At 45.1% G+C, this 15000-nt stretch overlaps 1 protein-coding gene across 1 annotated transcript in view; it reads right to left on the minus strand.

The window, feature by feature from the left end:
- The window catches only part of LOC134347329 (fibroblast growth factor 11-like), a 59953-nt gene extending 44964 nt beyond the window's left edge, over positions 1-14989 (minus strand). Inside the window, exon 1 of the mRNA XM_063049725.1 lies at positions 14797-14989. Within this exon, the coding sequence (XP_062905795.1) occupies positions 14797-14989 (193 nt within the window). The remainder of the gene's footprint in view (positions 1-14796) is intronic.
- Positions 14990-15000: the final 11 nt, after the last annotated feature.

Consider the following 15000-nt stretch of genomic DNA (forward strand, 5'->3'; position numbering starts at 1 on the left):
TGGAAAGACCATGACTGCCTACGTCATACAACACGGCACATAATGATAATGATGATCAAACCCCAACCCACCTTGGACATACCCTCGTTTTCCCTCTTCTATTAGGTAGAAGATAGAAAAGCCTGAAACCACATAGCACCAGGCTGAAGGACAGCTTCTACCCCACTGTTATAAGCCTATTGAACGGTCCCTTAACAGGATAGGATGGACTCGACCTCTCATTCAATCTCATTACGATCTTGCACCTTACTGCCTTCCTGCACTGTCCTTTCTCTGTAACTGCAACACCTCACTTGCAGTCTTGTGTTCAAGTCCAGTCATCTCGCTGAGGAAGGATGTGGAAGCTTTAGAAAAGTTGCAGAGGAGATTTACCAAGATGGGTGCTGAATTACAGAGCAAGACTTACAAGGAAAGGTTGAGCGAGCTGGGACTTTTCTCTTTTTAGCGAAGGAGGACGAGGGGCGATTTGTTAGAGCTGTACAAGACGATATGAAGCATAATGTGGACAACCAGAAATTGTTTTCCCAGGGTGGAAGTGGCCATTTATGAGAAGGCATAAGTTTAAGGTGATTGGAGGAAAGTTTGGGGGAGCAGGTCAGAGGAAAGTTTTTACGCAGGGAGTGGTGGTTGGGTGGAACACACTGTCAGGGGTGGTGATACTCCTAGATAGGCACATGGATGAAAGGGGAGGGCTATGTGGGAGGGAAGGGTTAGAGTGATTTTAGGGTAGGTTAAAGGGCTATCATAACATTGTGGGTCAAAGGACCTGTACTGTGCTGTGCTTTTGATGTCCTTTACCTATTCTGCATTCTGTTATTGCTTTACCTTGTTCCACCTCGATGCACTGTGTAATGATTTGATCTGTACGAGCAGTTTGCAAGACAAGCTTTTCACTGTATGACAATAATAATCTAATTCCAATTCCAGTTTCAGATGTTTATCGAATCACGGGGGGATAGTTAAGGCAGACAATCACAGCCTTTTTCCCATGGTTCGGGAATCAAAATCTAGGGGCCTTGGGTTTAAGGTGAGAGGAGAGAGATTTAATTCATCAATTCAAGAATAGCTTCTGCCATCAGATTTCAGAATGGACGTTGAACCTTGAACACTACCTCTCTACTTTTTTTTTCTCTTTTTGTCCTACTTATTTAATTTAACTTTTTAATTATATATATACTTCTGACAGGGTGGTGGGGTGGAGATACATTTTCTTCCAAAGGCCAGCCTGCAGGTCACCCTTGGGCAGTGTGCAGCACCTGCTTTGACCCTCCCCACCCCCCACCAAGCAGGGTGACGTGAATCCATGGGGAGCAGGTGGTGGATGGTCGTACGAGCAGCCGGTACATATCACAAATCCTGGTTGTGTGACCACTGACGCCAGGCAGACAATCTCTGAAGAGTGTTGATAATGGCTGGGGTCACCCATCTTGTAAAGGCACTGCCCAGAAGAAGGCAATGGCAAACCACTCCTGTAAAAATATTTGCCAAGAACAATCATGGTTGTGGAAAGTCCACGACCGCACACATCATACGACATGCACATAACGAATGAACAATAGTTCTTACTGTAATTCACATATATTTTCTATTATTCTGTATTGCATTGTACTGCTGCCACAAAGACAACAAATTTCACATTGTATGCTGGTGATTTTAAACCTGATTCTGATTCTGATAAAGGGGCTTGAGGGGTAAGCTACACAGAGGCTGGTTGGTATATGGGACAAGTTGCCTGAGGAGGTGGTAGAGGCAAGCACAATAAAATGATAAAAGGACATTTTGACAGGTATATAGATATTACTGAACATCCTAGACATTATTTACGACAGTGCCAGTAGCATTGTATATTAAACTGTATGAGCTTTATGTTAACTTGTACACTTAGAAAGTATGTTTTTATTAGCTGTGAATATTATTGTGTTAATATTATTTTATGTGCACTGTGTGGGACAAAGCCCTCGCAACCACTGAGCACATCTACATGAAGTGTTCTGTTAGGAAAGCAGCATCCATCATCAGGGACCCCCAGCACCCAGACCATGCTCTCTTCTCACTGCTGCCATCAGGTAGAAGGTACAGGAGCCTCAGGACTCACACCACCAGGTTCAGGAATAGTTATTACCCTTCAACCACCAGGCTGTTGAACAAAAGGGGATAACTACACTCAACTTCACTTACTCCATCTTTGATATGTTCCCACAACCTATGGACTAATTTTCAAGGGCTCTTCATCTCATGTTCTTAATATTTATTGTTTATTTACTTATTTTTATTATCATTTATTTCTTTTTATATTTGCACAGTTTGTTGTCTTTAGCACATTGGTTGAACATCAAAGTTGGGTGGACTTTCATTGATTCTGTTATGGTTATTATTCGATAGATTTATTGAATATGGCTGCAAGAAAATGAATCTCAGAGTTGTACATGATGGCATATAAGTACTTTGATAATAAATTTACTTTGAACTTTGATATATGTACTGTGTATTGCACTTTGGCCCCAGAGGAACGTTGTTTGGTTTAACTAAACATGAGTGCAGTTTATTAACCGGTCTCGAACTAAGATCCTGTGTTTCGTTAGGAAGAATCTCAGAATGCTCCTGTCAACAATTCCCTTGCCACTTTTTCTTTCCTTGTGACTAATTTAAAAATTAGCGCTTTTTATGGGAAGGAGGGAGCGGAAAAAGTGGTTCCATATTGTGTCCACCGTCCGGGGGCTGTTGGAATTCATTCCTGACACAATAAGTTGCTGGAGGAACTCAGTGGGTCAAGGCAATTGACGTCTCAGGTTGAGATCCTGAGTCTGGACTGAGCTCTGTGTTCCACTGAGTTCCTCCACAACTTGCTGGTTATGTAGATTTCACTCTCTCTTGTGCCCTCACTCCACTGTTCCCTCTAAGCTATATGGGTGCACAACCACGCAGTAACTGAAATGCTACCATGCACATAGCCTTTGTTGCCGCGCAGCTGGGATTTTTTTGTATAATGTTAACATAATTTTGAGATTATGTTAAAATGATTTTGAAATCTATGTTAATATAATTGTGATTATGTGTAAATGAATATAATCCACAAATTTTCTAAATAAGAAGCGAACCACAGCGTTCACTTTGAAACATCTTAGAGCTTCAACGTATCTACAAGTTTCAAGTTACAACTGCGTTACAAATTGTAACAATAAACACAGAATGGAAGTCGGTAGCTCATTGTTAATAAATCACCGGCCTGCTGAGCGCCAATACCATCTAGTCAAAACATTTTATTTTTGCCATTGTGCCTGTCAGTTTGTTTGACTGCCTGACATCATTTACTTGTGTTGTGAATACACAGTCTTTTCCCCCAGGGTTGGGGAATTTAAATCTATAGACCATAGTGTTTAATGTCAGAGGGGAGAAATTTCGAAGGGATCTGAAGGGTGAGTTTTTCACCCAGCCTCCAGAGGAAATGGTTAGCAACATTTAAATGGTACTTGGACAAGAATGATACTGTGCACCAGAGAGATATTCAGAAATGATCAATACACCAATTGTTTGGAATCAAATGACCTTGCCTGGTGTCTCAGGGATGGGTGTGTCTGTACCTATGCCAGCCCCTGCCTTTCTGTGCTCCACCCTCGCCATTCCAAACGTCCTTTGTTCCAGCCGGATTTACAAACTCACTCTCCACCCCATGTTGGCAATTACAGTACTTTTGCACAGCACTGTAAGTGACAAACAGCAATGGGCAAGGCACTGACCCCTGCGGTACACCATTAGTTACAGGCCTCTACACAGAGAGGCAAACATCTACTACCACTCTCTTGCTCCTCCCGCACAGCCAATTTTGAATGCAATTGACTACTTCATCCTGAATGCCAAGGGATTGTCTTCCATGCAGGACGCTGTCATGTCTTGCTAAAGTCCATGTAGACAACATCCACTGCCTTGCCTTCATCAACTTTCTTGGTAGCTTCCTCAAAAAACTCTATAAGATTGGTTAGACATGACCCACCACTCGCAAAGCCATGCTAGCTATCCCTAATTAGTCCCTGTCTATCCTAATACTTGTATACAGTGTCTATAAAAACTATTCACCCCCCCCCGGGAAGTTTTCATGTTTTATTGTTTTACAACATTGAATCATAGTGGATTTAATTTGGCTTTTTTGACACTGATCAACAGAAAAAGACTTTCATGTCAAAGTGAAAACAGATCTCTACAAAGTGATCTAAATTAATTACAAATATAAAACACAAAATAATCGATTGCATAAGTATTCACCTCCTTTAATATGACACACCAAGTCATCACTGGTGCAGCCAATTGGTTTTAGAGATCACATAATTAGTTAAATGGAGATCACCGTCTGCAGTCAAGGTGTCTCAGTTGATTGTAGTAAAATACACCTGTATCTGGAAGGTCCAACTGCTGGTGCGTCAGTATCCTGGCAAAGGCTACACCATGAAGACAAAAGAAAACTCCAAGCAACTCCATGAAAAGGTTATTGAAAAGCACAAGTCAGGAGATGGATACAAGAAAATTTCCAAGTCACTGAATATCCCCGGTGTACAGTTAAGTCAATTATCAAGAAATGGAAAGAGTATGGCACAGCTGTAAATCTGCCTACAGCAGGCCGTCCTCAAAAACTGAGCGACCTTACAAGAAGGGGACTAGTGAGGGAGGCCACCAAGAGACCTATGACAACTCTGGAGGAGTTACAAGTTTCAGTGGCTGAGATGGGAGAGACTGTGCATACAACAACTGTTGCCCGGGTACTTCACCAGTCACAGCTTTATGACAGAGTGGCAAAGAGAAAGCCACTGTTAAAAAAAACTCACATTAAATCTCAGCTAGAGTTTGCCAGAAGGCATGTGGGAGACTCTGAAGTCAGCTGGAATAAGGTTCTATGGTCTGATGAAACAAAAATTGAGTTTTTTGGACATCAGACTGAACACTATGTTCGACATAAGCCAACAGCACACATCATCAAAAACACACCATCCCTACCGTGAAGCATGGTGGTGTCTGCATCATGCTGTGGGGATGCTTCACTGCAGCAGGCCCTGGAAGGCTTGTGAAGGTAGAGGGTAAAATGAATGCAGCAAAATATGGGGAAATCCTGGAGGAAAACCTGACGCAGTTTGCAAGAGAAATGCGACTTGGGAGATTTGTTTTCCAGCAAGACAATGACCCCAAGCATAAAGCCAAAGCTACACAGGAATGGGTTAAAAACAATGAAGTTATTGTCCTGGAGTGGCCAAGTCAGAGTCCAGACCTCAATCCAATTGAGCATTTGTGGCTGGACTTGAAAAGGGCCGTTCACTCACGATCCTCATGCAATCTGACAGAGCTTGAGCAGTTTTGTAAAGAAGAATGGGGAAAAATTGCAGTGTCCAGATGTGCAAAGCTGATAGAGACCTATCCACACAGACTCAAGGCTGTAATTGCTGCCAAAGGTGCATCTACTAAATACTGACTTGAAGGGGGTGAGTAATTATGTAATCAATTATTTTGTGTTTAATAATTATAATAAATTTGGATCACTTCGTAGAGATCTGTTTTCACTTTGATCAGTGCCAAAACAATAAAACATGAAAACTTCCCGGGGGGGGGGGGGTAGTGGAATGGTGAATACTTTTTATAGGCACTGTATCCAGTCCCTTGGAATACCTTCCATTAACTTCTCCACTATGATGTCAAGCTCACTGGCCTATAATTTCCTGGTTTGTTCTTAGAGCCTTTCTTAAACAATGGAACCATATTAGCGATGCTCCAGTCCTCTGGCACTTCACCTGTGGCAAAGGACATTTTAAATGCCTCTGCAAGGGCCCATCCAATTTCTGCAATAGGGTGAATATATCGACAGGGGACACCTTGTCAGGCCCTGGGACTTGTATAGCTCCGTTTGCTCAAGACAGCAAGCACCTCCTTTTCTATAATCCATACACGGTCCATGATTGCTGCTTTGCCTCACGTCTACAGACTCTGTGTCCGTCTCCCAAGTAAATACTGATGCAAAAATGTCCATTTAAGATCTCCCCCCATCTCTTTTGGCTCCATGCATAGGTGACCACTCTGGTCTTCAAGTGGACAGATTTTGTCCCTTGCAATCCTTTTGCTCTTAATATATATTTGTAGACACCCTCCAGATTCACTTTCACCTTGTCTACCAGAGACATCTCATGCCTTCTTTTAGCCCTCCTGATTTCCCTCATTAGTCTTCACTTGCAATTCGTCTACTCCTCAAGCACCTCATTTATTCCTTGCTGCCTCTGCATGCAAGGCACCTCTTTCTTCTTAACCAGGGTCTCAACATCCATCGAAAACCACGGTTCCCTGAAACCTGTTATCCTTACCTTTTATTCTAACAGGAACATACAAATTCCATACCCTCAACACTTCACTTTTGAAGGCCTCCCACTCATCGAGCATCCCTTTGCCAGCAAACAACCCATTCCAATCCACTCTTGCCAGATCCTTTCTGATGCCATCAGAATTGTCCTTCCTCCAGTTTAGATTCTCAATCCAAGGACATGACCTCTCCTTCTGCATAATTGTCTTGAAACTAATGGAATTATGACTACTAGATCCAAATTGTTCCCCTACACACACTTTTGTCACCTGCCCTGTCTTGTTTCCTAATAGGAGATATAGTATTGCACTCTCTCCAGCTGGAACGTCTACATTTTGATTAAGGAAACTTCCCTGAACACATTTGACGACCTCTATCCCACCCAGTCCTTTCACACAATGGGTGTCCCAGTCAATTTATGGGAAATTAAAATCACAACCTTATTTTTCTTGCAACTGCTTGTAACCTCTCCATAGATTTGCTACTCTCGATCCTGCTATTGGGAGATTATGTAATATAATCCTTGATTCCAGCCATATAGCCTGAGTAGATGATCCCTCTCACCGGTCCTGCATGAGCACTGCCGAGACATTTTCCCTGACAAGTAATGCCACCCCTTCCCACTTTAAAACATCCCCCTCTCTCAATGGAAGCCTGGAACGCTGAGCTGCCAGTCCTACAATGAAGATGGCTACAAGGTCATAATCCCAGGTGTTGTTCCATGCCCTGAGCTCAATGATGTTTCTTACAATACTCCTTGCATTGAAATAGATGCAACTCAGAACATTAGTCCTATCATGCTCAACCTCTCGGTCCCTGACTTTGTACGTAAGCCTAATTTCTACTCACTCCACTATCTGCCCTGGTACTCTGGTTCCCACTCCCCTGAAACTCTAGTTTACCACCCACCCCCACCTCTGAGCAGCACTAGCAAACCTTCCCACAAGGATATTAGTCCTCCTCCCGCCCAGGTCATATAGTCCCATTTGTGCAGGTCTCACGTTCTCTGGAAGAGTGCCCAATGATAAGACATAGAAGCTGAATTAGGTCACTCGCCCATCCAGCCTGCTCCGCCATTCCATCATGGCTGATTTATTGTCCCTCTCAACTCCATTCTCCTGCCTAATCTCTCGAACCTTTGATACCCTTACTAGTCAAGAACCTATCAACCTTTGCTTTAAATATACCCAGTGACTTGTCCTCCACAGCCATCCGTGGCCATGATTTCCACAGATTCACCACTCTCTGGCTAAAGAAATTCCTTTTCATTTGTCTTCTAAACGAACGTCCCTCTATTCTGAAGCTGTGCCTTCTGGTCCGAGGAAACATCCTCTCCATGTCCACTCTGTCTAGGCCTTTCAATATTCGATGGGTTTCAATGAGATCCTCCCTCATCCTTCTGAACTCAGCAAGTACAGATCCAGCGCTATCAAACGCTCCTCATACATTAACCCCTTCAAACCTGGAATAATTTTCATGAACCTTCTTTGAACTCTCTCCAATGCCAGCATATTTGTTCTTAGATAAGGAGGTCGAAACGACTCACAATATTCCAAGTTCGGTCTGATGTCCTATAAAGCCTATCCTTGCTCTTATATTCTTGTCTTCTTGAAATGAATACTAACATTGCATTTTCCTTCCTTACCTCCAACTGAACCTGCAAGTTAACCTTTAGAGAATCCTGCACAAGGACTTCCAAGTCCCTTTGCATCTCAGATTTTTGAATGTCTCTTCATTTAGCAAATAATCTATGCTTTTATTTCTCCTACCAAAGTGCATGACCACACACTTCCTGGTTGCTTTCCATCTGCCTCGTCTTTGCCCATTCTCCTCATCTGTTGAAGTCTTACTGTAGCCTCTCTATCTCCTCAAAACTACTTGCCTCTCTGCCTGTCTTCATATCATCCACAAATTTGGCCACTAAATCATCAACTCCATCATCCAAATCATTGACACGTGCATGAAAAGAATTGGTCTCAACACCAACCCCTGTGGAACACCACTAGTCACTGGCAGACAACCAGACACTCTTTGCCTCCTGCCAGTCAGCCAGTCCTCCACCCATACTAGCATCTCTCCTGCAATTCCATGGACTCTTATTAAGCAACCTTGTTCGGCACCTTGTCAAGGGCCTTCTGAAAATCCAAGTAAACAACATTCACTGACTATTTTGTCACTACCCTGCTTGATATTTCCTCAAAGAATTCCAACAGATTTGCCAGGCAAGATTTTCTCTTGAGAAAACCATCCTGACTTTGGCCAACTTTATCATGTGCCTCCCAGCACCCTGAAACTTCATCCTTAACAATTGACTCTAACATCTTCCCAACCACTGAGGTCAGGCTAACTGGCCAATAATTTCCTTTCATCTGCTTCCCTTCTTTCTTAAACAGTGGAGTAGCCTCCAGAACCATTCCAGAATCTAGTGATTCTTGATAGATCATTACTATTGCCTCCACAATCTCTTCTGCTCCCCTGCGAGTAGTCCATCTGGTCCAGGTTATTTATCTACCTTCTCAGCTTCCCAAGCACCTTCTCCTTCTCCTTGCAACTGCACTCACTTCTGCCTCCTGACACTCTCAAATTCCTGGCAATTTACCTAAGGGTTCCTTTGCCTTAAGCTCTATAATCAATTCTGGTTCAGAATAACTGATCCCCTAGTGTTCTCAACCGTCAGCTGCTCTAAAAAGACATCTCATAGGCAGTTTACAAATTCCCTCTCTTGGGATCCAGCACCAACCTGCTTTTCCCAATCTACCTGCATATTGAAATCACCCTTGACTATCGTAACATTGCCCTTTTGACGTGCCTTTTCTATCTCCCATTGTAATGTGTACCCCATATCCTGGCTACTGTTCAGGGGCCTGTATATAACTCCCATCAGGGTGTTTTCACCCTTGCAGTTTCTTTACTATACCCACAAGGATTCTATATCTTTTGATCCTATGTCGCCATTCTCCAAGGATTTGATTTAATTTTTTTTTTTACCAACAGAGGCACCCCACCCCCTCTGCCGAGCTACCTGTCCTATCCATACAGGCTCCCATCTATGAGCTTCTTTCAGCTATGCCGCAATGACATCCACATCACACCTGTCAATCTCCACCTGGGCTACAAGATCATCTATTGTTCCATAGACTGCCTACATTCAAATACAACACTTTCAGTCCTCTATTTATCACCCTTATCTATTTTGCCCCCATGTTACACTTCAACTCGTCCCACTGACTGCCATTTTGCCCTATCATCAGCCTGTCCTTCCTCACAGTCTCACTACACGCCGCATCGACTTGTATTAAGTTGATCCTCAGTCTTATCACTTGGTTTCCCATCCCCTACCCAACAGCTCTAGCTAACCTGCCTGCAAAGATATCAGGCCCTCTTGGTTTTAGGTGTAACATGTCCTTTTGGTAAAGATCATACCTTTTCTCGAAGATATTCCAATGATCCAGGAATCTGAAACCCTACCCCCAGCACCAGTTCCTCAGCCAGGCATTCATCTGTACTTCATCCTATTCCTGTGCTGACTAGCGTGTGGTGCTGGGAGTAATCTAGAGATTACTACCTTCAAGTCCTATTCTTCAGCCTCTCCTTAACTCCTTATAGTCACTGCACAAGGCCTTGTCTCCCTTTCTGTCTATCACCACGACGACAGGTGGCTGTGGAGGTCAAGCCAGTGGGTATGTGCAACACGCACAACACACTGGAGGAACTCAGCAGGTCGGGCAGCATCCGTGGAAACAAACAGTCAACGTTTCGGGCCGAGACCCTTGGTCAGGATCCTTTCCCATATATCCATTGGGTATATTTACGGCAGAGGTTGAGGGATTCTTGATTGGACATTGAAATGAACACAAAAGATCGGGCCTGAGAGGGAAATGGATCAGCCATGATGAAATGCAGGAGCAGACTCAATGGGCCAAATGGTCTCATTCTTCTCCTACGCCTGATGGTCTTATGGACCTTTGTCTGTTCACCCTTCCTCCTGAGGATCTTCTGCAGCTGTTCTGAGACACCCTGGGCCTGGCACCTGTGAAACAACATACCATCCTGGCTTCTCTTTCGCAGCCATGGAATCTCCTGTCCGTTTCCCATGTATCGAGTATCTTATCACTGCCACTCTGCTTGACTTTACCCTTTCCTGCTGAGCCTCAGAACCGACCACAGTGTCACTAGCCTGGCTGCTGCTGCTGTCCCCTGAGGGATAAGGTTGTTGCTGAGGGGAATGACCATCAGGGAATGACCATCAGGGAATGACAATTCTCCTGGTGGTCACCCATCTACCATCTGAAGCCTGCACTCTGGGCTGGACCGCCTCCGTAAAAGACTCATTTACGAGGCTTTCAGTTCCCGGATGTTCCTGAATACGTCAAAGTTCAGCTCCCGTTCCTTGACCTTGTCAGCCTGAAGGTGGAATTGTGTGCACTTCCTGCAGATTTAGTCATCAGGGAATTCCCACGTCTCACAGGAGGAGCATCCACTCCCTGCACTGCCTCCCTGCTTACACGTGATATGCCTCTCACTTCTCAAACTTAAGTTCTAACCTGCACATTCTCGCTCAAGCCTGCTGAGCCAAAGCCTGACCACTCTAACAGTGGCCCACACCAACAATGGCCACTCCACTTAAAGCTTGCTAATTAACCCTTGTTACTATTAACCCAAGCAATCTCCAACTCCGCAGACAAGCTCTGTCAGACCCTGCTTGCTTTTAAAACTGGCGCATAAAGTCCACAAGGGACTATCTCCAACTCACTCCACGGTCTCCCCCTCAGCAGACCAAAATCTGATGATCCAAAAATCTGAAGCATCTCCTCCTGCACCATCTCCTTAGCCACATGTTAAACTGCATTTTCTTCCTATTTCTGGCCTCACTAGCATGTGGCAGGGGTAGCAATCCTGAGATCACAACCCTGGAGGTCCTGACCTTTGACTTAGCTCCTAACACCCTGAACTCACTTTTTAGGACCTCGTCACCTTTCTGGCTGCTCACCCTCCTCCTTAAGAATGCATTGGATTCAATTCAAGATATCCCTGACCCTAGCACCTGGGAAGCAACCTGCCATCCAGGAATTTCGTTCTCATCCACGGAGCCTCCTGTTTGTTCCCCTAACCAATGAATCCCCTATCATTACTGCTTGACTCTTTACGAATGAAAGAAAATCTGCAGATGCTGGAAATCTGAGCAACACACACAAAATGCTGGAGGAACTCAGCAGGCCAGGCAGCGACTGTGGAAAAGTGTCCTGCCGAAGGATCTTGGCTCGAAACCTCGACTGTGCTGAGTTCCTGAGTTCCTCCTGCATTTTGTGTGTGTTGCTTGACTCTTCGACCCCCCCCCCCCGTTCCGTTTGGACTCACAGAGGCTTTTCCCTGACAGGTCTCACATTACCCCACTACCTCAACAGTATCCAAAGTGGTATACATGTTTTGAGGGGAACGGCCACAGGGGTACTCTACATTTCCTGCCTGTTCCTCTTCCCTCTCCTGACAGTCACTCAGCTATCTGCTTCCTGAAACTTAGGTACATCTTTCTCCCTGTAGCTCTCATCTATCACCTCCTCATTCCTCAGAATGATCCAAATATCATCCAGTTCCAGCTCCCTAATGTGGTCCGTAAGGAACTGCAGATGGATGCACCTCTTGCAGGTGTAGTCATCGGTTCTGCTGGAGGTCTCTCTGCCATCCCTCCTCCCACAAGAGGAGCATTCTTCTATCCTAACTATCATTCCTGCTATTTAACTGTCTTATAAGAAAGAAGGAGACCTTTAACAAAAACCTCAGTCTAGTCTCAGCATCTTTGTGTAGAAGCCTCTTGAGCCAAAGCCTCTGTTCTCCACTCGAACCCTGTTCATTCCAACAATAGGCATTCCAGCAAGGCCGCTCTCCTTAAACCTAACTTCTTCGCATTGGTCCTTGCTGAGTACAATACTGTGCAAAGGTCTTAGCTAACTTTTGCACAGTACTGTAGTAATCTTATGTATTGCTCTGTACTGCTGCAAAAAAAAACAAAACCAAACTTCATTCATATGTGATTGATGATAAACCTGATTCTGATATGGGTCTCTATAGTGGTCTGAGAGTAGGAAGGAGGCCGGGAGAGGGGAATCATAGTTGAGAAAAGGGGAAAGGAGCAGAATGCACCAGAGAGACATTCTGTAATGATCAGTAAACCAATTGTTTGGAATCACATGACCTTGCCTGGCCTCTCAGGGCTGGGTGTGTCTGTACCCATACCCCTTGTGTGGTGCTCCCCCTCACCATTCCCAACATCCTTTGCTCCCGCCAGATTTAAAAACTTGTTCTCCACTCCATGTTGACAAATACAGTACTCTGCTAAAGTCCTAGGTATATATATGTGCCTAAGACTTGCACAGTATTGTGCCTAATAAACTGAACCATCTCAAGTGCCACAGGAAGTCACAAGTTTAACAGCCATTACAAAAAGGTTTAAACTTGTTACAATGGTGGGTAAACTGCACAAGTAACTGCCTCCATCAGTTTCTGTGATCACCAACGCCACACTGAGACATGAAAGGCCCCACTCCTTTCTTAAAATGGGTCGTCGGGACTTTTTGAGGGATGGAGGACTCCGGATCAGTTACATCACACTGTGCCCCCACCGGTGATAAAGGAGATGCAGCAGCCTCACACACCGGGAGATCGAAACCCTTCCTAGTTAATGAATTCATCAGTGTGAGATGTCACACTATATCTGTGTGAGTTCACTCAGAGCAGGGCTCATACACACACACAGACACACACACAGACACACACACACACACACTCACTGACACACACCCACACTCACACACACACTCACTAACACACACACACTCACACTCACACACACACACTCACTAACACACACGCTCACACTCACACACACACTCACTAACACACACACACTCACTAACACACATGCACACACTCACACACACACACTCACTAACACACACACTCACACTCACACACACTCACACTCACACACACACACTCACTAACACACACACTCACACTCACACACACTCACACACACACACGCACTAACACACACACTCACTAACACACACACTCACTCACTAACACACATGCTCACACTCACACACACACTCACTAACACACACACTCACACTCACACACACACGCACTAACACACACACACTCACTAACACACACACTCACACTCACACACACACTCACTAACACACACACACTCACACTCACACACTCACACTCACACACACACACTCACTAACACACACACTAACACACATGCTCACACTCACACACACACTCACTAACACACACACACACTCACACTCACACTCACACTCACACTCACACACACACACACTCACTAACACACACACTAACACACACACACACACATACAGAGTTTCGAAGTTCAAAATTCAAAGTAATATTTTTATCGAAGTTCATAAATGTCACCATATACTACCCTGAGATTCATTTTCTTGCAGGCATTCACAGTAGAACAAAGAAATACAATAGCATCACTGAAAGGCTACACACAAAGACTGACAAATAATCAATGTGCAAAAGAAGACAAAATGCGCCGATACAAAAAAGTCAAATGATAATAATAATAATAGTAAGTACTTAGTAAATAAATAATCTGACTGAGAACGTAACTTGTAGAGTCTGTGGAAGTGAGTCTGTAGGTTGTGGAATCGGTTCAGGGTTAAGCTGAGTGACGTTATTCAGACTGGTTCAAGAGCCTGAAGGTTGAAGGTTGAACTGTTTGTGAATCCAGTGGAACACACACAAAATGTTGGATGAAGAGCCTCGGCCCAAAGCATCGTCTGTTTATTCGTTTCCATAGATGCTGCCTGAGCGGCTGAGTTCCTCCAGCATTTGGTGTGTGTTACTCTGGATTTCCAGCATTTTCTCCTGTTTCTGAACCCAGTGGTGAGGGACCCAAGGCTCCTGTACCTCCTGCCCACTGGCAGCAGCCAGAGAGAGAGGTTTGCACTCACAGTCAATCACCAACGCGTTTGAACACCTACACACACAGCCACACATTACACCTATCAACAACCCACCACACACATACACACACGCACCACATACGTACACACGCATACAGACACACACAAACACACACAAACACAGAGTCCAGGTCCATCCCTGCATCAAAATGACCCCTGACTCCTTGTACCACACACCCTCCCTGTAACACACACCTTGCAGCATATTCCCCCGTGTGACCCCTCACACCTCTCCCCCTGCGGACACTGCCAAACACCAAGCCCCACCTCCAGCCCCTCGGTGGGTGTAAGGGGTCTCTCTCTCTGACACACACCCACCCGCCCCTTCCTTTTAATACTAGATCCATTTGGCCCTTCTCGCCCTCAGTTGTGGGTGGGGGAGCCCCTGAGGTCAGCAATGACGGGCATCCACACCCCCTCCAGGACAGTAACCCCCACCCCCGCATCAGCACTTACCACTGCTCCTCTCCAGTCTCCTGTTCCAGCCGCCACACAGCTGCACCTTGCCGATAAAGAGGAGCAGGGGTTTCTGACACAGCGAGCTCTTCCCCCGAGGGCTGGGCTTCCTTCTGACCGGCGCCGGGCGCGAGTGGTTCTGTTCCTTCAGCTCCCGCTTCTGACGGATGAGAGAACTGGCCAGGGCAGCCATCTATCTGCCCG

Source organism: Mobula hypostoma, chromosome 5 (assembly GCF_963921235.1).
Source record: "Mobula hypostoma chromosome 5, sMobHyp1.1, whole genome shotgun sequence".
Classification (NCBI taxonomy): Eukaryota; Metazoa; Chordata; class Chondrichthyes; order Myliobatiformes; family Myliobatidae; genus Mobula; species Mobula hypostoma.